At 38.5% G+C, this 23,782-nt stretch overlaps 1 protein-coding gene across 3 annotated transcripts; it reads left to right on the forward strand.

Annotated features, from left to right (window-relative positions):
- The first annotated feature begins 297 nt into the window (after nt 1-297).
- Nucleotides 298-22,323, forward strand: LOC122784003 (ATP-binding cassette sub-family C member 4-like). Of its 3 annotated transcripts, XM_044049032.1 has the most exons (32): nt 298-471; nt 2,002-2,112; nt 4,418-4,538; nt 5,020-5,097; nt 5,179-5,244; nt 5,404-5,493; nt 5,896-6,059; nt 6,248-6,373; nt 8,719-8,968; nt 9,199-9,306; nt 10,942-11,031; nt 11,210-11,401; nt 12,040-12,134; nt 12,470-12,556; nt 12,939-13,035; nt 14,137-14,331; nt 14,699-14,836; nt 15,361-15,398; nt 15,478-15,590; nt 15,676-15,822; nt 15,933-16,012; nt 16,561-16,711; nt 17,562-17,681; nt 17,774-17,884; nt 17,977-18,077; nt 19,382-19,573; nt 19,666-19,821; nt 20,234-20,323; nt 20,410-20,582; nt 20,818-20,923; nt 21,848-21,982; nt 22,076-22,323. In XM_044049032.1, exons 1-32 carry the CDS (start codon nt 398-400, stop codon nt 22,151-22,153), a joined length of 3,873 nt encoding a protein of 1,290 aa, XP_043904967.1. In that variant the 5' UTR covers nt 298-397; the 3' UTR covers nt 22,154-22,323. The 3 variants fall into 3 exon arrangements, with proteins under 3 accessions (XP_043904967.1, XP_043904958.1, XP_043904975.1); XM_044049023.1 differs by having other exon boundaries at nt 5,020-5,244; XM_044049040.1 differs by lacking the exon at nt 298-471 and having other exon boundaries at nt 2,051-2,092; nt 5,020-5,244.
- Nucleotides 22,324-23,782: the final 1,459 nt, after the last annotated feature.

Raw genomic sequence — 23,782 nt, forward strand, 5'->3', positions numbered from 1 at the left:
ACTTAAATTTGGGGTACATTTTGGCTTCCTGTGGGTCTTTTTTGACCCGTCTAGTCTGTGCTTTCTCAGGCTGTGGTCTCCCACGTTTTTAAACTCAGTCATAAAGTAAAACACTTGGTCTAAACGTAAAACTGACCTACTGTTGTGTTTTAAACCAGTCATGAACGTGAGCAGACGGGGCAGCCAATAGCAGAAGAGCACAACATTTTCCAGCCAATCGTCATCAATTAATGTTGGGTTTTTTTCCATTCATGTCTCGTGTCGTGTTTGTCCAGGTTCATACTGTAACTCACTCACTCACACACATACAGCGAGTCGTACCTCCGCGGCTCTACTCCACACCCGGAGCAGCTGCTTTCTGAGCGGATACAGCTGCTGCTGCTGTTGAACAAGCACCATGGAGAGAGTCGGTAAAGAACCCAAGATGAACCCATCGTCGACGGCCAATTTTCTGTCAAAGCTATGTTTCTGGTAAGTTGACCAAACTTTTGTCATGTAGTATTTAAATATACTGAAAACACTTTTTTTTTTTTTTAACCAAGCACATGTTCTCAATTATATTGGAAAAAGCAATCACAAAATGACATTTACCAGACTGCTGCCATTTATATTTTCCAATAAAATGTGACCAGTTGTGCTTTACACATGACTAAATACAATTAAGCACAAGCACGAATTACTCGAACTAATCGATTATTAATCATTACTAAATTAATCATCTACTGTTTTGATACGTTTTCAGATCTTCTTATATGTAAATATTTTCTGGTTTATTTGCTCCATATAAGAAAGAAATTATTAAAACGGACAATTTTTTTTGGTTTGTGGACAAAACAAGATATTTCAGAGCACCGTCATAAATATATAATATATATATTGTTAATCATATATATGTATATGTATATATATGTATATATATATATATACATATACATATATATGTGTATATTATGGCATGCCGTTCAGGAAATTAATCTTTGAATATATTGAATGAACCTTTGAATATATGGAATGAATCCTGAATATATGGAATGAAACTTTGAATATATTTAATGAAACTTGAGTATATGGAGTGAAACTTTGAATGTATTGAATGAATCCTGAATATATGGAATGAAACTCTGAATGTATTGAATGAAACCTTGAATATATGGAATGAAACTTGACTGACATCAGACTTCACGGCAGTGCCTGGGGCCATCTTGTATAACGAGTGGATGCTGCAGCAAAAAGTGACAGAGTGACAATGAGTCAGGCCTCTCGCAATCTTGTTGCAGCAATATTAAACAATGAGGACATCATTAACACACAGGCGAATGCGTGTATGTTCCAAAATCCTCCCAATACCCCTGCCCAATGCCGTTCAAGACCTACTACATCAGGCCAGGCAGCTGTTTATCAAGCCGATCTCAGCATGCCTTCAACCTCACAGTGCCCCACAGTGCCCCAAAACAGCCCCTGTGTACAATACACAAGATTTAAGAATGGCGAGGCTGTATTTAAAACTAGATGAGGGCTCTCAGTGAAAAAAAGCACTACACAAATCAGGGAGCGAGAGGCACACACACAGGGAGAGACACAGAGTGTTGCCTCTTGCTGTGGCGAGTATGGTGTTGTTTGAAACTCGTTTGACGTTCACAAAAGTTTATGGACGCGTGTCCACACTGATGCTGACAGATCTGCGCACAAGAGCATGTTAGTAAGATGTTTATATCCGGTTATCTCCGTCGGCTGTGGCCGGACTGTGGGCACTAAATTTTGCGTCCCAGAAATTTCCTATCTTTTGTATTGCAGGGGGGGTCTAGTGCAAATTTTCATGTTTCTGTAAAATTATTTTATGTGATTCCTGTCTTCTTCTTCAGCATTTTTTTGAACATTTTTATTAACTTTCCATATATACAGTGGTATTGTTTGCCAGTCCTTCATCATTCATCCTTACTTTAACTTGATGCATTTATGTGTATTTCGTTCTGCTGGCTTCTGGGATTATTCCTCACTCAGGTGGCTCAACCCTTTATTCTACATTGGAAACCAACGCAGGCTGGAGGAAGAAGATATGTATGAAGTCCTTCCGGATGACAAGTCGGAAAAAGTGGGTCAAAGCTTACAGAGGTAGAAAAGTCTTTTTTTTTAAAAAGCCCAATGTGTTCCTGTCACATTCTACCTGGTTAATTTAGTATATACAATACTGTGCAAATATATATATATATATATGTATTGTTTTAGCAATGCTATAATGATCATACGGTGTAATTATTACTCAATCGATTTATTGGAAATATGGGAAACATGAATGCAGTTTTGAAATAACAAATCTTTCAGGAAAAAAAGAGCTGTCAAGTATTTAGTGTGACCTACCTTACACTTGAACAACAGCATGACCCTGGCTTTCTAAAACCTGGAGTGTAACCCTAATTAATGTTACTGCTAAAACCTGTGTTTTTCTACAATTTCATGTTAATATCTGCTGTGAAAAAGGCCTATTACACAAGGGTTATTCAAGACAGGATTGAGCATTACGTACAAATGATTACGACTTGTACAAGACCAACTTTCAGTCACATCATGATCACTGGATCATTAAAATCCAAATGCCAGATGATCACAGAATTTGACAGACAACAAAGCAGGTGGTTGCACAGTACTGTGTACGCTTCTTAGTTTCCATTATTATGGTATCAGGTGTTGCAGTTTTTGATGTTGATAATTTTACACAATTTTATACCTTTAAACCGAGTAGAGCCAAGTAGTGCTAGAACTGTATAATGGTAAAGCAACATACAGTAGTACACTTGCGGCAGGCATGTCCAAAGTGTGGCCTGGGTCCAAAGGCAGCCCGGCCCTGGGGACTAACCCTTTTTGATTGAAGGGCACCCATAGGAAACAAAGTTGCAAGGGTATTTTATAGGGCACTGCATCACTTTTCTCCACTAGAAAGACACTCCTTTAATCCCCCAACCCCACCCCAGCAGTAATATATAACCCAGAGCAGTGTTTCTTTGATAATACTATATGTACTTAAACTATGTACTACAACACATACATTTCCTGTTAGTCCTCGCTCTTCAACTATCCAAATATCCTCGATATTTAAACAAAAGTGTCGCTTCTATATTTGCTATTGAAATATTGACTTAAAGAGGAACTAAACCGCCGTTCTGAATCTGACTCCAACAATTCAAAAAGTGGGCAGCTACATTTAGCACGAGACACACACATTTCAATAAGTTTACACACTTACACATGACATTTATCACGCTGATAAGTGATAAAAGTCACCGCAAATAAATTAATAATCTATGAATCGATGATGCAAAGGCAGATTGCTCTGCATAGTTTATTTATACAGCTGTCACCTATCAGCCAATCAGAAAATAGTATTCACTATTGCTGTTGCTGCTTCTTTGTTTAACATCATGGGAAAGTCAAAAGAAATCAGCCAAGATATCAGGAAGAGAATTTTGGACTTGCACAAGTCTGGTTCATCCTTGGGTGCAATTTCCAGATGCCTGAAGGTGCCACTTCCATCAGTTCAAACAATTATACGCAAGTATAAACACCATGGGAATGTCCAGCCATCATACTGCTCAGGAAGGAGACGGGTTCTGTGGCCCAGAGATTAACGTGCTTTGGTCCGAATTGTGCATATCAACCCAAGAACAAAAGCAAAAGACATTGTGAAGATGCTGGCTGAAGCTGGTAAGAGTGTGTCATTATCCACAGTGAAACGAGTACTGTACCGACATGGGCTGAAAGGCCATTCTGCCAGGAAGAAGCCATTACTCCAAAAGAAACATAAAAAAGCCAGATTACAGTTTGCAAATGCACACAGGGACAAAGACCTTCATTTTTGGAGACATGTCCTGTGGTCTGACGAAACTAAAATCAAACTGTTTGGCCATAATGACCATCGTTACATTTGGAGGAAAAAGGGGGAAGCTTGCAAGCCTGAGAACACCATCCCAACTGTGAAATACGGGGGTGGCAGCATCATGTTGTGGGGTTGTTTTGCTGCAGGAGGGATTGGTGCACTTCACAAAATAGATGGCATCATGAGGAAAGAACATTATGTGGAAATACTGAAGTAACATTTCAAGACATCAGCCAGGAAGTTGAAGCTTGGGCGCAAATGGGTCTTCCAAATGGAAAATGACCCGAAGCATAACGCTTCTGAATCAATCTGGAAATTGCACCCAAGGATGAACCCGACTTGTGCAAGTCCAAAATTCTCTTCCTGGTGTCTTGGCGGATTTATTTTGACTTTCTCATGATGTTACACAAAGAAGCCGTGTGTTTCAGGTGTGCCTTAAAATACATCCACAGGTGTGACTCTAATTAACTCAGAAGCTTCCAAAGAGAATGAAAAAAAGCATATGTGTCTTTTTATAAAGTGTATGTAAACTTCTGGTTTTAACAGACACTGGGAAAATGAGCTACTGAAGGCAGCCAAAGAAATGCGGACACCCAAACTCAAAAGTGCCATCATCAAATGCTTCTTGAAAGAATATCTACCACTTGGATTGGTGTCTTTCTTGCTGGTCAGTGTTGTCTTTGTTCACGTTTTGGAAAGTGAATTGGGCCATAACTTCTGCCTCCTAAATGCTGCTCTGTTTTGTTAAAATCACTGGCTTGTGGTTTACAAGGATAAAATAATTAAATAATTTAATTAGAAAATTACATAATTTATTAGTGCCGGTAATGGAAAGTTTATTTTTGTTATTGTTATAATAGTTATTTTGTATTATTTTCATGAATCTATTCATGATCATTTGAGATAATTTTGATGCCCCTGGGAATTTTTCCCCACCCTTATCGTCTTTTAATATTTATTTATTTTCCCAGGATATTCAAGGCAAAACAAATGTAAAAAATTGAATTGAACCAGAAATAAGGCCGCGTTATCATATATTTTAATCAGAACATGCTGTAAAATGTACCAGAGCCCAGTATATAGAATGATCAGCTGTCATCAGCATGCTGTGATGCTCACCTGTCCTCATGTCGTTTCCTTCATCTCAGGAGGGCCTTAAATTTTCCCAGCCACTTTTACTGGAGGTGATACTTTTGTACTTGGAAAATGTGGACCCAGAAGATGAGGTGGCTTACCACAAGGCCCTCGGATACACAGCTGGTTTTTGTTTCACCTCCATAGTAATCGCACTGTTCCATCACTTCCAGTTCTTCCTGCTCTGTAGAACAGGCTGGAGGATGAGAGTGGCCGTGGGTCACATGATCTATAAGAAGGTTGGAAGAGTTTGACACCCAGTCATGAACAAAGCTTCTACAACACTGTTTCTTCATCATTTTGCTAATTTGTATCCCACTTAGAGTTAATAATACTGAATATTGACATTAAAAATGTCGGCATTTGTGGTTGATCTTGCTTCACCAATCTTTCTCTAGACTCTGTGTCTCAGCAATTCAGCCATCATAAAGACCACCACGGGCCACATTGTCAACCTCCTTTCCAATGACGTCAACATGTTTGATGAGGCATGTGACAGATCATTTATTTGTTTATTTATTCATTATTATTATGTAATTTCTGCCACCAGCCCAATTCCTGATTAAGTGGCTGATTACCTCGGTCTTTTTTGTAAAGTTGCTTTGTATTCTTTTTTGTAAGTCACATTTGTCTATATTGTACAGTATTTGCTGGACCAGAGCCGTCCTGACATGTGTCTTGAGTACAGTGGAGGATTTAGAGCATCTAAAAGTTTATCACTTAGAAAGAATACACTCACAGTTTGTCACCTTATGAACATTTGCACTAGAAAATGATGTTTAGTGCGCCTCATGTACTGTAAAACTGTGACTAAGCAGTGTAATTTATCGACACAGTTTTTGTGTGACTGATGATATTCAAACATATTTTTTGCAATTTCTCTTTAACAGTTGACTCTCTTTCTGCACTACATATATATCGGACCAGCCCAGGTAGCTGTAGTGATAATACTGCTGTGGTTCAGGATGGGCCTAACATCCTTAGCAGGCTTGGGGGTCATTGTGTTGCTGCTGCCCATTCAAATATGTTGTGGAGCATTGTATTCTAAATACAGGTAACACACACAAACACACACAGTTTTTGTTAATCCTCCACTTATCCCACACTCGTGGTTAATGTTATACTGGCTGACGTTTTACAGTGAACACAGTTGTTCTGTTAACCTGTTAAAAACATAGTACATTTTTGTACAGTAATTAAGCATAAGAAGCATTTCTCGTCATTGATTTTGTTCTTTCAAAGGCAATTGTCAGCAAATTTGACAGACAACAGAATCCGCATAATGAACGAAGTGGTGTCTGGAATGAGGATCATCAAGATGTACGCTTGGGAGAAACCATTCACTGCTTTGGTCACTGATGTCAGAAGGTAAAATCTGTCCAACTTCAATCAGTAGCTCCTTTTTGACTGATGTATTTATGAATATGATCCGAGTTACAGAGCTACATTTCATTCTCTAAGACAGGGGTGTCAAACTCATTTTAGATGGGCCAGAGCAGTAAAATAATAGTATAATAATAGTATAATAACCTATAAAACACAAGGACTTCCAAATGATCCCTTTGTTTTACATTTAAGTATCTTTTTACGAAAACATATTATAAACAACCTACTTAGAGATCACAGTGAATCTACAAAGCCACATTTTGCCACAGGCATCTGGAACTGAAAAAATATGGTATTTGACATTATGATTAGATTGGTAATTCATATTCATAATGTTACATTTTCCCAAATTCATCCTGCCGGCCAGATTGGACCGTCTGAAGGGCTGGTTCTGGCCCACGGGGCGCATGTTTAATACCCCTGCTCTAAGCTGTATATTAAAGGTGATTCATGCAACATATTTAAAATATTGAGGAGAATGGTTGCCAATTTTTTTGAAACACGGAGCTGCACTTATACCCGACATTACACTGTGTGCATGTCTATCATACTGTGTCATTTGGTTACATTTTGTGTCTCAGCAACAGGCAGGGTTGAATGTGAAAGTGTTTCTGCTAGAGCGGCAGTGGACAGTCATGGCATGGTAATCCAAACCAAAATATTAATTGTGATTAAAACATTTGCTGTTATTGAGTTAATCACAATTAATTGTTATTATTGTGATTATCATTATTATGATTATTATTATTATATACATAACAATAATAATAATAATAATATTCACTAACTTATACAAAGGAGAATACACGTTTCCTCCATCAAAATCATTCACATGGTGTTTCTCTACTTACGACCAGGGACATTGAGAAACTTTATCCTTCTATTACCTGAGAGCAAATTCTATTGTAGATACAACGTTTCAAGTTATTTGTTTGTTTTTAGCTTTACACAGGAGCCAGAACAGGGAAGTCGACATTAGAAAGATGTGTGTCTATGCCCGAAGGTATTTACATTTCAGTGGCAACTTTTAACTGTCTACTTTCACGTTTCCAGATGATATGTATCATTTGCATATTCTCTCCTGCACAAATGCATTGTGTTTACACATGTTTAGTTGCTGAATTAAACTACATGTAAGACAGAAATAAGGAAACATGATAAATTGATAAATTGATATACTGCCTTCACAAAATACATTTTCATTTGATTAATTTTCTGATGTTTTGGTTTGAAATTGCCATAAATATATACTTTTAAATGCTCTAAATCAGAGGTCTCAAACTCATGGTTCAATCAATTTCACGCAGGCCACAGCTTAATGTGGAGTTCTTTGAGATATTTTGTGTAATTTTACATTCAATTTGCATCATATGTATGTTTATTTGTTGGTCACTTCCTAACAATTTTTTTTTTTGAAATTCTGTGAAATACCTTCACAAATCTCATTATTTTGGCATTACAGTGGAACATTGATATATTTCAAAGCTCAAATATCCTTTCCCCCACGGAACAGTTGTTTTTTCCCGAAGAAAGTTGGATGTTTTTTACATGACTGGCCTCCTGCTGATCAGACCGGGCTCTAAATTCATCCCTGTAATCAATTAAGTGGCATGAGTTTTTCAGTATAAACAAACGAGACACAGAAGCATGCTGAACAGCTTTAGATGTAGAGTACGTACTGCTGTATTGGTATTTTCCCAGCAAACATTGCAGCACCTCAAACCCATGAGAAAAAAAATATCTCTTTGGAAAACATGTAAATGTCTGTCTGTTTGAATATCTTTTTCTATCCGGAGCAACTTTAAACAAATGAGGATACCATGCAATCATGGTGTTATTCAAAAGGATTACAGATCCTGGTCCAGATTCTGGACCAATACTGTTTTTACAATAGCCCCCAAAAGACAAACTAAACATCTTTTGAGTTTCGATGCAGGGTGTGTGTGTGTAATGAATCAATATTTCCATCATTAGCTTTCAGAATAATTTAAAATATTAAACATCCATCAACTCACCGTTCTCTTTTAAGTAAGCACACATAGTCATGCACACATGATGTAGTTTCCTAGATTTTAGCATACATCCTACTACCGTGAACGTTCTGTGCTTGCTACATTTACTGTGCACATTTACATTATGTCCTGACACGCATTAGAAGGCCTAATTTACTTGTAGATGTGTGTGTGTTGCTGTAACTAAGCTGTTGTAGTGTGGTCTGCATATAAGGTATTTTGGCGACATTCAAATCAGTCATACAAAAACAACAGGTTCTATTTTCAGTTTTAAGTCAGTATTTTTATTGTATTGGATTTTTATTTTCATTTTAGGGAGGAGATCGCCGTGATTATGAAGAGCTCCTTTGTACGAGGAGTGCTTTTGACCATTTTTTTTTGTGCCAGCAAGATCTTCATTTTAGTCCTCTTCACCATCTACGTCGCTTTGGGAAATACCGTCAAAGCCTCTACTGTATTTTTGGCAATGAGTCTTTACAACGCTGTGCGAATCACCACCACATTCTTCTTTCCTCGTGCCATCGAGACCATGTATGGAACCGCTGTCAGTGTAAACAGGTTTCAGGTAAACAATTTCAATTTTTATTTGGAGATTTTAAAACTAAAGGTTTAGTTTAGAAGATGTTATTTCACTTTTAACTCTCCTTTTATGTTCTTCATAAAATGTTTCTGCATATGAATTCATTGTATATTTGTGTGTATGAAAGTGTGAATGTAAGTTTAGTGTTAGCGATTTCACTGAGATTTCTTATGATCCTTTGAACTCTGCTCTTACTGGGTTTTTTCATTGTCTAGGAATTCTTATTGCTGGATGAGATCACACCACCCTGTGATGCACTGCCAGAGATTGAGAAGACCAACGCTTCTGTGGAATTACAGGATATAATCTGCTACTGGGACAAGGTCACTCATACCATACCATGTATCAGATCTATAGCCTAATAATTATTTTTTTTTTTATTAGATATTCTTAAGGACATGTCATGCAATCTTGCAAAAACTTAAAATAATGAAGCAGCTTGATTAGGGATTAAGCACGTCATTGTAACAATCCAGAGATTTTGAAACAGTAAGAGGAGAGACATTGCTGCATTTACATGTCACTGCTTGTGTCAGTGCTTCGGAAAGATGCTCACTTGTGCGCCTTTCATAAAGTGGGCGGGTCTGCAAAGCGGAGCTTTTCGTCTTCTACTCCAAATTAATGTAACGAGCAGTCACAGAAAACTTTCAGTGGCCCTGGAGGTCCGTCCACATAAGCTGTGTCATTCTCTCGTCGTGTCTCTTCATAAGGTTCAGGAATCACTGTGTTAGTGAAGTGACGACGGGATGGAATATTATACTGTGGCTCAAGTACTTTAATCATATGCTGAATCCTGCATCCTCCACCACGGCATAAGGCTGCATAGCTTTCACTATAAACAACCCCATTGCTTTACTTGGCTTTTGCCCCGTCTGACTTCTCACCAATTGCCTGTTTAAATGCTGCGGCGTCACTCTGGGGTGATGTCTCTGTCTATGGCTCTGCTTACTCACATGAAGAGAAAAAAGTTTTACTTTTATGTTGCGTGCGTGATGCTGTGGAAGCGTTTGTGGAAGTGGGGATGGGAGGACACGGCAGGCTGAGAGGAAACATGTTAGCTACAAAGTAAATCCAGCCTCTTCTTCTTCTATTTCTTTTCCGTCACCTATGGTAAAAAAATATCGCTCTTTCATTGTCTCCGTTACCCTCGAAAAATCCCACCACACCATGATGACTACCAGGGCCGGCCCGAGGCATAAGTAAACTAAGGGCCTCCTGGCCACAAGGGGGCCCCCAATTCGAGTGTTTGGGGCGTTTTTTTTTCCAGTTTAACTTCAGTAAACCATACTCGGTGCTTCACTTTGAATATGAAAGTTCAAAATAAATCTGTGAAATAAGTGCCCTCTAAGGTTAAAAGGTCTCTGGTTTGGTGTAAATAGCGACTATATTAGCGACTGGGCACAAGACCGGGCACAAGAGGTCAAGGGGCCCTGAAACCCACGCCCAAGTCACTTTGTCAAAAAGCAAAATGCTATGAATTTGAACAAATGTATGTATTGCCCTTCTCCAGCTCTCAAAAATGCACCAGAATATAGGAAATCGATCCCAGATCCCCCCTCCCATATGCACCCTCTTCTGTGCCCAGGGAAAGAGTAGTTCATAATCCGTCTGTATTAATACAATTGATAATGTAACATTATAGTGTGACGTGTCAATAATCGTCAAGTACAGGTGACTCTGCCCCGTAAAGGCGCGGGCCTTTAGCATGTTGCCACTTTCATCATCATAGGCTACAGTAAATCCGAAATCTAGTCCTTGAGTATTCTTCTCCTCAAACATACTATTCAGAATGAAAGGTCTTTTTATTTGTGAATACATTAATCTCGGCTAGAATATGCCCAGAAGCAAACATTATGGATTTATTTTATTTTATTCTTTTAATGTGTTTCTTTAATGGATGTAGATGCAGCTTTACTTGATTAATCACACTTACACTGTGTTTGTTTTACCCTGCATAGAATTCAAGTACTCCATCGCTGCAGAACGTCTCCTGTACTCTTGACTCAAATAAGCTGTTAGCTGTAATTGGACAAGTAGGAGCTGGAAAGGTCAGTGGTTTTTTTTGAATACTTGTTGTGGACACTCATAAAAGAAGATCAAGTGTCAAACACCTTCCTGTCTATCTTTGCACACAAATACATAATACCCAGAGATTGTTGACTAACATGGTTGCTTGAAATGCTTATCCTTAGTGTTTGACCATGTCATACTTCACTGTGCCTTCAGTCCTCCCTGCTGAGTGCCATCCTCAGGGAGCTGCCTGTTGAAAAAGGCCTGATAAAGGTCAGTGGTAATCTGACCTACACTGCCCAGCAGCCCTGGGTTTTCCCCGAAACCATCCGTGGTAACATCCTGTTTGGAAAAGAGCTAAATTCCAAGAAGTATGAGCTCGTCCTTAAAGCCTGCGCTCTGAAGAGGGTGAGAGATGTTTTATTACTCCTCCTAAATTATAGAGGTTTTTTTGGCCTTATGTGCCCAGCCATGGAAAGTGGGGGCATTTTGAGTTATTTACATACTCTGAAAGTGTGATTTCTAAGCTTTTAAACAATGTCTAACACTGAAAACTGGCTTTGAACTGAAAATATTTGAAGATGTGGTACAGGGAGAATTTTAGCCTCACAGATTTACACCTTCTAGGAGCCAAGAGACAGTATCATCACATTTACATAGTCCAACCCCCTCCTCTAGCTGTTAATGACATCTGATATCTGTTAGCCCACGGGACATAAACGATTGTAGTAGTTTGAACAATGATTATCAATAGCAGGTCTAGGGACCCCAAGGGTTCTATGAAGAGGTTGCAGGGGGTTCCAAGAGAGAAATAAAATTAAATATGAATATACATTTTGTAAAATTCAAAACAAGTAAGCCACTACACTTAATATAGATATGTATTTATAATATCAAATAAAATACATTTAAGTGGCTCTGTGGTGTAGTGTGGATGGATCAGTCTGTTGCTGAATGAGCTGACACTCTCTGTGTTTCAGACACAGATGTATCAAGTATTATCACTGCTTCATCTATGGATCATATTTTGCTGTCCAAATGCACAGGATTTGGAGCTGTTCCCAGATGGAGATCTGACACTGATCGGAGACAGAGGCGTCAATCTCAGCGGGGGACAGAAAGCTCGTGTCAACTTGGCAAGGTAGGAGGACACTGGCCTGTGAACCAGACCAATGTGTGACTGTGAAAGCGATTTAAAAGCGGAGTATGTCATTTACATTTACATTAGAAATAGTACCAAAATAAACAGCCCCAACCATTCCCTCTTCCCTTGGAAAGCTTCTTCTACCCCTAACCCGAGCTAAAGCTGTGTTCCCATCATGGTACAGTTTATATTCCTGGGTTTTTTTGTGTGCCATACACCACGTAAGCTTTTTTTAAAAAGCTATGTAGCAATTTGAGCAATTAAATGCTTATTAGGCAAACCCTATGTATAAGGAATTTAGTTCATTAATTAATTTCTTTCATTTTGCTCAGAGCTGTGTATCAGGATGCAGATCTGTACCTTCTGGATGATCCTCTAAGTGCCGTAGATGCTGAGGTTGGGAGACACCTCTTTGAACAGTGAGTGACTTTTCTTCATGCTCATGGGCTCTGTTTACAGTGATTGATTGATATTATACTTGATGCATGAGTTAAAACTGTAGTGTTTAACTGTTTGTTAGATAAATATCTAAAATGTTACTTGCGTCATTTTGCCATAGCAACTCCATTTGCAATGTCACATAAAGCACAAGTGATCACAAAGACATAAATACAGTCAATCTCATAACACAATTAGACACATTACCGTTGACCACATAATAAAATAAAGGACTTATCCTGAGGACTTATATGGAGACTCAATCTGTTTCCCTGTATATTGGTGTTAGGATCTTGTGTCATTAATTTGCTACATTGCATGTGTGGACCAGAGAAGTGACCTAAGATTTGCTGTATATAACAGGTGTATCTGTGGCCTTCTGAAGAACAAGCCCCGTATCCTGGTGACCCACCAGCTGCAGTACCTGAAAGCAGCTGATGAGATTTTGGTCCTCAAGGAGGTCAGTGGCTGATTTTGAAAAATGCCAAGAAGTGACCTGGGAGCAGAGGAGGAGGGAGATTGGGGGCAGTACAGGGGTGTGGTCTGGCAGTGAATATGACCAGGCACGGCCCATTTTTTGGCCAGCCCGGGGCTGTCATAATTTAATCACACCAAATATTTAATGACAGACACGTCTGAGCCAGCGGATTTCAGGCTGAGGGAGCTAAATGTGATAAAAGAAAAGTGTGACTGAATTCCAGAGTACAACATCAAATATAATATTATAGATAACATTTTTAAGCTAGTTAAAGAAACACAGACAAGTATATATCATATTAAAGACAGAACCACTGCTTAAATAACGTTTGCACCGTGACAAAAATGCAGAGCTCTCAAGTCTCACGCATTTCTATAAGTTCACACGCTCACAGGCCACACATGCTGATGGGATAAAAGTCACCGTACATAAATTAAGAATCTATGAATTGATGACACAAAGGCACATTGCTCTGCGCAGTTCATGCATAAGACAGCATGCATCATGCTGTCTTAAATTAGCAACCAATCAGAGAATAGTATTTCATGTTGCTGGGTAAATACACTGGTTGCAGAATGGATGCACTGCGCTCTGATTCTCACAGCTCCGCCAAGTTACACTTCTTTCGTCTCACGTCCGCTGGCTTCCACACGACTGGACAACTGGAGTCACAAGACTTTTCTCACTGTACTTCTCACACGGAAATACACTGTAAACCCTAACCGTAACGACTCTCCAGCAAAAAAAGTATGCATATTCACCTAATCCTGTTTCTGTGATGATGGACATTCGAGTTGCACTGCAGAAGACGCTTTGAAATCCCATCTGAGCAACCCAGGCGTTCTGATTGAAACAGCTCTATAAAAATCCGATCAGAATCGCATTGGAAATCACCTCCATATGTGGTTTGAATAAGCTTTGGAAAGATTGGATCTGTTTTTTAGCTGTCCAGAAAATCAAGGTAGATACAATTCCAGTTCTCTGACAGTTCTACAGACAGTTCTCTGTAGTCTAGGACTACAAGCCTTGTGTTGTTTAGACAAGAGTGTGACGAAAGAGTGTATGTGTTTCTATATGAATCAGGGTTACATGGTTGCAAAGGGGACATACACGGAGCTACAGCACTCAGGAGTGGACTTCACCTCTTTGCTGAAGAAGGATGAGGAGGAGAATCCACAGAAGTCTTCTCACATCACCCACAAAAGAACACAGTCCCAGAACCTTTCACGCTCTCGGTCCTCCACCACAAACTCCAACGTAGATGATGACTACTTACCGGTTAGTACAGCTTCCTTCCTTTCTCAATAAACTCAAACTCAACAAAGTCAACATTTCACAAGGTCATAAATGCAACTTATCCCCGTAGCCAAGTGCTCCATGTGCAGATTTCCTCACACACACTCAAACAGGTTTCATGGTTACCATGCTCGTCGTTGTGTCTTTCAACTAGAAAACGACTGGAAAGTCTTTTGCTCCAAGAAGCATGTACATTTGTTACATACAGTCTGAGGCTAATCAAAGCTGATTTGTCCACATAGGGGTCCACGTGGGCCGATACAGAAATAAGCACAAATCCTAACAAAGATCTGCTCACATGCTGAATTGGAAAGTATGACCTGGCCCTAATCCTGCCTTTTCCTCACAGGCCGATACTATGCCTACGATGACAGAGGAATGTCGATCATTTGGATCAGTTCCAGTGAGTCTGTACGTTAAATATCTAACAGCTGGATCCAACATCGTTTGGGTGATCGTCTCACTTGTGATGGGCGTCATCGCTCAGGTACAAAATTTTACTTTCTATTTGTTGTTCTGTGAGAAAAAATGCTTATCCTATGAGAAATTATGGTCAAGCTAGTGTCTCCAAAGTACCTAATCCTCATATTGCATGTGTTTGGACTGCTGTGAAGGTACTGTGGGTGGGCTGGAGGAGGACAAACAGAAATAAAGGTTTTTAAATTTGACGTTTGTCATTAAGCGTCAGATATATTTTTAAAAATTCTTATTATTTGGCGAATTATCCCATTAATATGCATGGCTTTAGACATTTTGTTAATAATGCAGAGTACAAAATTAATTAAATTAAACAAAAGACACAGAAATTTTGGGGATTAGGCAAATTGGGCACTCTAAATTGACTGTAGGTTTGAGTATGAGCGTGAATGGTTGTTTGTCTATGTTTAGTCTTCAGCGCCCCTCCCTGACCCTCATGTGGAGGATGAAGTGGTAGAAGATGGATTGATGGATGGATGAGAAATTACTGAGCATAATTGAGTACTATTTGCCCTTTTGTTTTTTATCTTCTAGATATTAGCTCTTATGCAGGACTGGTGGTTGGCTCACTGGTCAGTATAGCAGTAAAGCAAAGAAACTCTCTCTCTCTCTCTCTCCCTTTTTTTAACTTTGCACTATTTTAATAATCAGGGCTGATGAGCAGAAGAGGTTAGATGACATCATCATCCAAAATGGACAAAATATGACTGCACAAGGAACCACTCCACAGCTCGACACAGATTTTTACCTTGCTGTTTTGGGAGGTGATGTGTAACCTAAAGCTATTGACTTGTGCTACAGTATGTGTGAGACTCCAATGAGCTAAAGCAGAACATGCTGTTTTAACAGGTTTTACTTTGGCAGCCATCGTTTTTGCCTTCATTAGGAACTTCCACTTTCTATACCTGTTGGTGATGTCTATACAGGCTCTGCACAACCAAATGTTCAATGCTATAATCAGAGCACCTGTGCGCTTCTTCGACATAAACCCTGTTGGTGAGTTAAAGCAATCAGTTATCACATTTAGCTCAGTAGACTTTGCTTATATGTTTAGCCTCGTTTTTGCTGGCCATGTTTGATGATGATTTCCTCCTGTCTCACCTCAGGAAGAGTTCTGAACAGGTTTTCAAATGATGTAGGCCAGCTGGATTCGACCATGCCAGTTAACTTTGTGGACTTTACTCAGGTAAGTTACACGCGATCAAGTACGCACAGGATCGGTTTGGTCCTCTCTGATGTTATCCACATTATGTTCAAACGCACATGGTGCATCAGTATGTTTGTCACAGTAGACACATTAATAATAGTATTTTTAAACACTGATAAGTTTCGATATTGCAGTGTCTCCACTCTGCAAATTTTCACGACAGCTCGAGAGTTTGCGCTGCGATCCGTGAAGTTCCATGCCAAGTGTATTTCTATACATGCCGGAAAGCAAGCGTACCCCGTGTTTTTGTGCATACGCACTGTTCATACATGAGGCCTCAGGTCTTCTTCAATAGCACATGAAATCCCTTTTAGAGCAAAATAGCTGGTAAAGTGCAGCACATATGTGTGAACACCAGTCTGGTATTGCCTACTGGACAAGAATTTATTTTCTTCTTCCGTTTTTATCGTAAACAATCCCATCACATACTGAACCAAATTGAATGGCACAGATATGTGCACTGTGACACCCATATTTACTTAAGCAAGTGATCATTGTTTGTTGCCTTCACTTTTTATTTGATGCAGACTTCCGTGCAAGTTCTAGGGACAATTATTATGACTGCCGTCCTGATCCCCTGGGTACTCATAATTCTACTGCCTCTGGTGGTTATCTTCTTCTTCTTGCAACGCTACTACCTGCAGACGTCCAGAGACATCAAACGCCTCGAGGCCACAAGTGAGTGTGTTATGCACAAGTATGCAGATGGCCAGGAGCTTGTTCAGTTTGTTGGGTGGCCATTTCCATAGCACCAAAAAGAAGGATGTACTACGTAGTACTATCAGTAGGATAATGATTGATGGTATGATGATACAGTGATTGTGAGATACTCAAAACCGAAACAAAAACAAACACTCAAACATTTCTGGACTTAAGATTTTTGGGAAAAGAAATAGGGCTAATACTGTGTGGTTCTCTCGAATCGTCTCATTCAATGCATATTAAAGAGAAATGTAAAAATAAATGCTCATGGAGCCATGTTTAAGTTTTTAACCAATGATACCAGCCAGAGTCCTGAACCCATTTCAAAGCACAATTGCTTACCAGCTGATGTAATGGTAGTGACACATGAGTAAGGCAGATTTTCTGTCCAAGTTCCCCCTTGGTCATAAATAATAGGTAAAAATCTCACTATGTTTCTTTTAGGGGCTCCGTATCAGAGTGACAAACCATGCAATAATGTTGAATTATTACTGTCAATGGGAGGCAGGGGGGATTGTGACAGTGTCATATAGTGGAAATATGTGTGCCAAATATGGTCATTCACTCAATAGAAAGAAAACAACATAAAAGATCCTAAACTCACCAAAGTGAAGAACATTAACAAGATATAGAGAAAAAAGTGTTGTCCCATTCTAGTTTATTTACATTTCAAGTGAATTTGTGTAAGCTTACCTGGATTTATCACAATTGTCTTCCACAACATGTGTGTCAGAAATGTTGTTATTCCTTTAAATATCTTTTTGAAAACGTGAAATATTAGTCAGAAAAAAATTAAAGGCATGCCCGCTCTGTTATTGTCCCGCAGCTCGCAGTCCAGTCTTCTCCCATCTGTCTTCGTCCCTCGCTGGTCTGTGGACAATCCGAGCCTTCAAAGCTGAGAAAAGATTCCAGAATATTTTTGATGTCCAGCAGAACAAGCACTCAGGTTTTATTTTCTCTCCCCGCCTCTCCACTGTGAATCTTTTGTGACCCGTGTTTCTCTGGTCTCAATAACATATTTTCCTTCATGCTGAACAGAAGCCTGGTTCCTGTTCCTGACCTCTTCTCGCTGGTTGGCTCTCCGCCTCGATTGCATTTGTTGCGCTTTTATCGTGGTGGTCTCATTTAGCTGCATGTTACTCAAAGAAAGTAAGGAAGACTGAAATCTTTCTTTTTTCTTTTGTTTTAATTATCCACTTTAAGGTTTGATGAGGTTTGACATGTTTTCTGTTTCCTCCCAGATCTCGGTGCTGGGACCGTCGGTTTGGCCCTGAGCTATTCTGTCCAATTGATCATCCTTTTCCAGTGGTGTGCCAGGCAGAGTGTAGAGGTGGAAAACATGGTAAAGAATTCACTGTCTTTAACAAAGAGTCATAACTGCTGCTCGGTGTCTCTCACTCAAAAGAGTCTCAGAATACGTAGTTTGATGATGTCAGGAAGTTGTTGTCTTCTTGTGTCATTCTGTGCGTTCACTTTACGGGGACAACAATAGAAGTTATATTAGAGACAAATTAAAGTCGTCCTAAATCAAACTGTCTTTTACCTTGAATAGAAACACAATTTGGCTGATGTTAGTACATGACTCAACAAACTAAATAGCATTTGACACTTCATATTTGAATATTGTAATGTACAAATGTACATATTATATCTTATTGTCTAGAGGTACGGGGTAGCACAAACATTTTTCCTTACTTCAAAAGAATTCCATACTGAAACATACTGAAATTTGAAGATTTTATAGATTATGACACAATACAACAAATAAGGTACAGTCAATATAATTCAAGTGGAATATATATATGTTTTAAAAACCAAAGCCATGAACAAATGTTTGTAACTTGAAAATGTTAAAACATTCAGTACTATGTGAGTGTTCGTAAAAAATATTATTATGTAAGATGAGATAAGAGAGAAGTCCTGTTTGATCCTTTCTGTTACTTATTCTTATTCATTTCTATTCAGAAAATGAAAAAACATGTTCATTTGTAAAGAAATTATAAGAGCAAACAGCAGGGAAAACAATATACTTCACACTGGCTAGATACTGACAAATATGAACTCAATTAACGTGGTTATCAAAAATATGCTATTTGTTGGGTGATTTTAATATTCATTTATTTAAGATAGAGAATCCACAAATTGCTGTATAAATATCTCTGTATTCAAATCAGTCGTATCCTCTTATCCATATGGCAACTAGAATGTCAGAAACATCTGCCACACTTATTGACAATATTTGTTTTACAAATTCTTTTGACCACATTATTAGCATTTAATAAAAAATACAGCATTTTAGATTAAAAAGCAAAACTATTAAATGTTGTTGTTTTTTTACTTTCGATTTATGATGTTTAATCAGGTTTTGTAGTTTTTGTATATATTTTTTTCTTACTCTTATTAGTATTCTTAACCTCTCCTGGCACATTTTAATATATGACTTTTTTGTGGGATTTTATGCTATCTGTGTATACAAACTAAACGAAACTAAAAGCATGGTTATCTGGTAATAATAAAAATTATATTATTCTTTTTCTACAAACTTTAAATGCATGTATATGTGTGTTTATTTATGAATACATAGAGCTTTCTCCTGGTCACCTACATAGATTCAAGTGTGTCATATCCACTCTTCACTGTCCACAGATGACTTCAGTGGAAAGAGTAGTGGATTACATTAACCTGGAGAGTGAAGGACCCTGGGAAAGTGACAAACGCCCTCCTCCCGATTGGCCGAAAAAAGGTCTGATAACCTTTGACCGAGTCAACTTCGCTTATAGCAGTGATGGGCCACTGGTGCTGAAGGATATCAACTTGACGTTCAAACCCAAAGAAAAGGTCAGACATTTTTGTCACTGGAAAACAAAGTAGAAGAAAAGAAAATGTCGTTGTTTTTAAGCAACGCTTATCTCTGTATTTCTGGGTGTCAGATTGGTGTTGTGGGAAGAACGGGTGCTGGGAAAAGCTCCCTGGTCTCAGCTGTGTTCCGCCTCTCTGAGGCTGAGGGCAACATCTACATCGATGGTGTTCTGACCTCAGAGATGGGCCTCCATGACCTGCGCAGGAAGATATCTATCATTCCTCAGGTAAATGTTTTTTTTATCTTTATACGGTCCTATATATTTGCCTTACTGCACTGATGTACGGAAAAATTTAAATCTTTGTTTGTTTGTATTTCATACTTCACTAAAGTAGATTATAAAATAAAATATTGAATATTAAGATTATATATATGTATACATATATATATATATATATATATTTAAGCAATGTAAACCCTGTGAAGCCAGGTTTTATAAAACATGTGTAAACAGAGATCAGGATTGCTCTGGTGTATGTATGTGACAAATATATACTATATACTGTATTTTTTTACATTTGTGTAAATAATAAAAAAAAACTAACATAATTTTAACGAAAAACTTCATAAATCAGATTTTACTGACTTGAATGACTTGAAGAAAATTGACCTGTGGCCTCTCCATGTCTTGTCTCTAGGACCCAATGCTGTTTACTGGCACAGTGAGGAAGAACCTGGACCCTTTTAACCAACATACAGATGAGCAAATGTGGGAAGCTCTGGAAGAGGTCAGCCACACTTACAGTGCTTTTCCACTACACAGTTCCAGCACTACTCTGTTATTAATGGTTACATGTCTGTGTGTTCTCTGCAGGTGCAGCTGAAGTCCATGGTGGAGGATCTGCCTGCTAAACTGGCGACAGTTCTGGCCGAGTCAGGCTCCAACTTCAGTGTGGGTCAGAGACAGCTCGTCTGTCTGGCCAGAGCCATCCTGAGGAAGAACCGCATCCTCATCATTGACGAGGCCACAGCCAACGTCGACCTCAGGTACGGGCTGATCGTGCATGTCTCTGGCCGTAGTTAGAAAAAGCTCAAGTGATCACTCACATGCCACATGTCTCTCTTAACAGTCTGTACGTAGTGAAGCATTTATGATATTAAGGTGTTTTGATTGTTATTATTTTCTTTTTCTGACGTCTAATCCAGTGTGATTTTGACCCAATTCATTTACATGTTATTATAGTAACCTTAATAATAATAATAATAATAATGCACTGTACAGGACAGATGAGCTGATCCAGAAGACCATACGAGAAAAGTTCAGAGAATGTACAGTGCTCACCATCGCTCATCGTCTCAACACGATCATAGACAGCGATCGCATATTGGTGAGTCATCCACATAAGTCCCGTGGCCACAATGTCGTCACCTGCAGGTGTAAACACAAACATGTGTACACACTGTTGTTTCCTGTAAGGTGAGTAGACATTGTTCTAGCAGTTGTAACTGACTAAAGGCGGGAAGTCATATGAAATCATTTCAGACGGAGACAGAACTTATGAATGCTGAATGCTTCTTGTCCCCGCCCACCTCTGGGCGACCTGTGTACACACACAAACGCTCCCTCAGTGCGGTCCAATAGCTTTTAGATAAAGATCGCACTCCAGTAGCACACCAGTAATGATTCATGATTTCTTGTCACCAATATGAGAGGCAGGAAAATAACATTAAAGTTACACACTGCAGCTTTAACTCTTAGGGCCAGGTGTAATATTAATCATATATTTAAGCACCAAAAACTTTCACCGACATCTGACCTAATTATGTCAATACCAATTACTTTTTAAAGACATTAACCCTTTAAATGCCAGGTTTTTGTCACATTTGTTACCATGTTTTTAGCTGAAAAAACCCCCAGAAAATATGAAATAAATTAAATATTCTACTTGCAAAGTAGATTTGTTATGAATTTTTACAGACACACACAGGGAGAGAGTGGCACACATTATCCATAGTTACGCCGTAGACTGTCCTGTAACCAGGATGGCTCGGTTTGCACACGTGACCACTGGCAGTAAACAAACAACGTTAACTGCGTAGAAAATTTTATTGTGTTCAATTATTTAAATGAATCACCAAAATGAATGTGTTAACGCTGACAGCACTAGTTTGTACAAAAAAGAAACTAAGCATGAACCATAAGATACATTGATAATGGATAAACCTCTGTATTGTGATTTAATCTTGAGGTACCTACATATTCCAATTTATAATACTGTGCAGAATTAAAAGAATACTCCTTTTGTCTCCAGGTTCTAGACGCAGGAAAGATCCAAGCCTTTGATGAACCTTATGTCCTCCTCCAAAATCCAAATGGCATCTTTTATAACATGGTGCATCAGACGGGCAAACAGGAGGCAGCTTCTCTGCTCAGCACGGCTAAACAGGTGAGCGTCACTCGTCTTAAAACGTCTTCATTCCTGTGACACGTTTTGATCTTAGGCAACGCTAACATCGGCTGGTGCTGTGTGTGTTTTCAGGTGTATGACAGCAGAATTCGTACCAGCCTACCAAATGGACACAAAGACAGCCTGGTCATCTCTGAGACGCCAATGTGAGCTCAGAGGGAGCTGCTGAGGAGACTGAGCCGAATGCAAACACTTTTCACCGTCTAATCATGCACTTGTGTGCAGAAAGAATCACACAGACTTTGTGGAGTAGGAAATGGCTGGTAAATTTTGAAATTAAATTAAATAATGATACAAAATCTCGTAATATTACGACTTTATTCTCGTAAGAAAAAAAAGAAGTAAGAAAGTGATTTTCCTTTTTTTTGGCCCTAATACTGCATCGAAAACTTGATCATAACATTTGAACTCACAACCTCAGACATACAATACCCATTACGTTTGGGTTTTTTAAATCTTATTTTGAATTTCTAAGTTTTAAAATTGTGTAAAATTAACCACATTGTAAGATTTCAACTTATGACCTCAGAGATACAAGTCCAGGTCCTGAGCTACCTCCTCAGACATGTTTGCAGTGTTAGATTGTTTGCATTGAATATTCAACTTAGAATATCCACTTCATCACCTACCTACATTTTAAGATCAACTCAACATCTAACAGTGAGTTCCTTTGGTGTTTTATCATAATCTGAAGTTTCAAAAACAATCACGCTTCCTTCTACTGGTTTTCATGTTTTCTTGGAGCTTTTGATGGTTTATATTGAATCTTGAGCTCACAACCACAGACATACAAGTCTTACTCTTACAGCACAAGAGTAAGACTTAAATCTTAAATTTCTCATAGACAAGCTAATTGAAATTCTACCACTAGATGGCATCATTCAATGACTTAAAATCAACCTAGTCTGCACAACTGCTCATAAAAAAGTGATCAAGGAGGTAAGCGAGAGAATCAGTCACCTGATTAGTGTCAAAACTGACACTAATTACTAAAACAAATATATAAATTAATACAGAATTGCAAAGCTCATAATAATTTAGTAATACTGGTAACGTACAACGCCAAAAATTGCACATATAGAAAAAGAGATAATGTCCCTAGTTCTGGTCATAGTACAGTTTTTTTTATTTCAGTTGTGGACCGTTTTACATTTATTTTATTTTGGCAGTACTTTTACAAATTAAAGTGCTGACAAAATAAAATATGTAAACATATAATGTATTCATCAAAGGTCACAAGTAGTTTCTCTCTCACTCTGGGACCTTAATTAATTCACCTGTCCTCACCAGTCACTGCCATGATTTTCAGTGCATGATTTATTATATTATATCATTTATTTTAATTTATTTATTTATTTTTAAATTCAGTAATTCAGTTTTTTTACTCAGTAACGGATGTGATTTAAAATGTAGTGAAGAACAGTACGTCCAAAAAAATTACAAATTTTAAACATTATTTTAAAAAGTACAAGTACACAAAAACCTACTCAGTTATAGTAACGTGAGTAAATGTCATTATTTTCTGCTATGACTACAATATAGGGAAATATATCCAAATGTAGTCTCATGTTGTTCTTTATAATTTAAAACATTTTATCCAGACAAAAAAAAAAAAATCTGTTTTCAGAATTCACAGATGCTGGTACTCAACCACAGCCAACAACACAATACACAACAAACATACCTGAAGTTATCTTCCTGAACACGCTGTGCTCTGCTGCACTGCCACATTTCCTCATTTGAGCTTCGATTAGTTGTCCGTCTGCACGTCAGCAGTCG

Source organism: Solea senegalensis, linkage group LG2 (genome assembly GCF_019176455.1).
Source record: "Solea senegalensis isolate Sse05_10M linkage group LG2, IFAPA_SoseM_1, whole genome shotgun sequence".
NCBI lineage: Eukaryota > Metazoa > Chordata > Actinopteri > Pleuronectiformes > Soleidae > Solea > Solea senegalensis.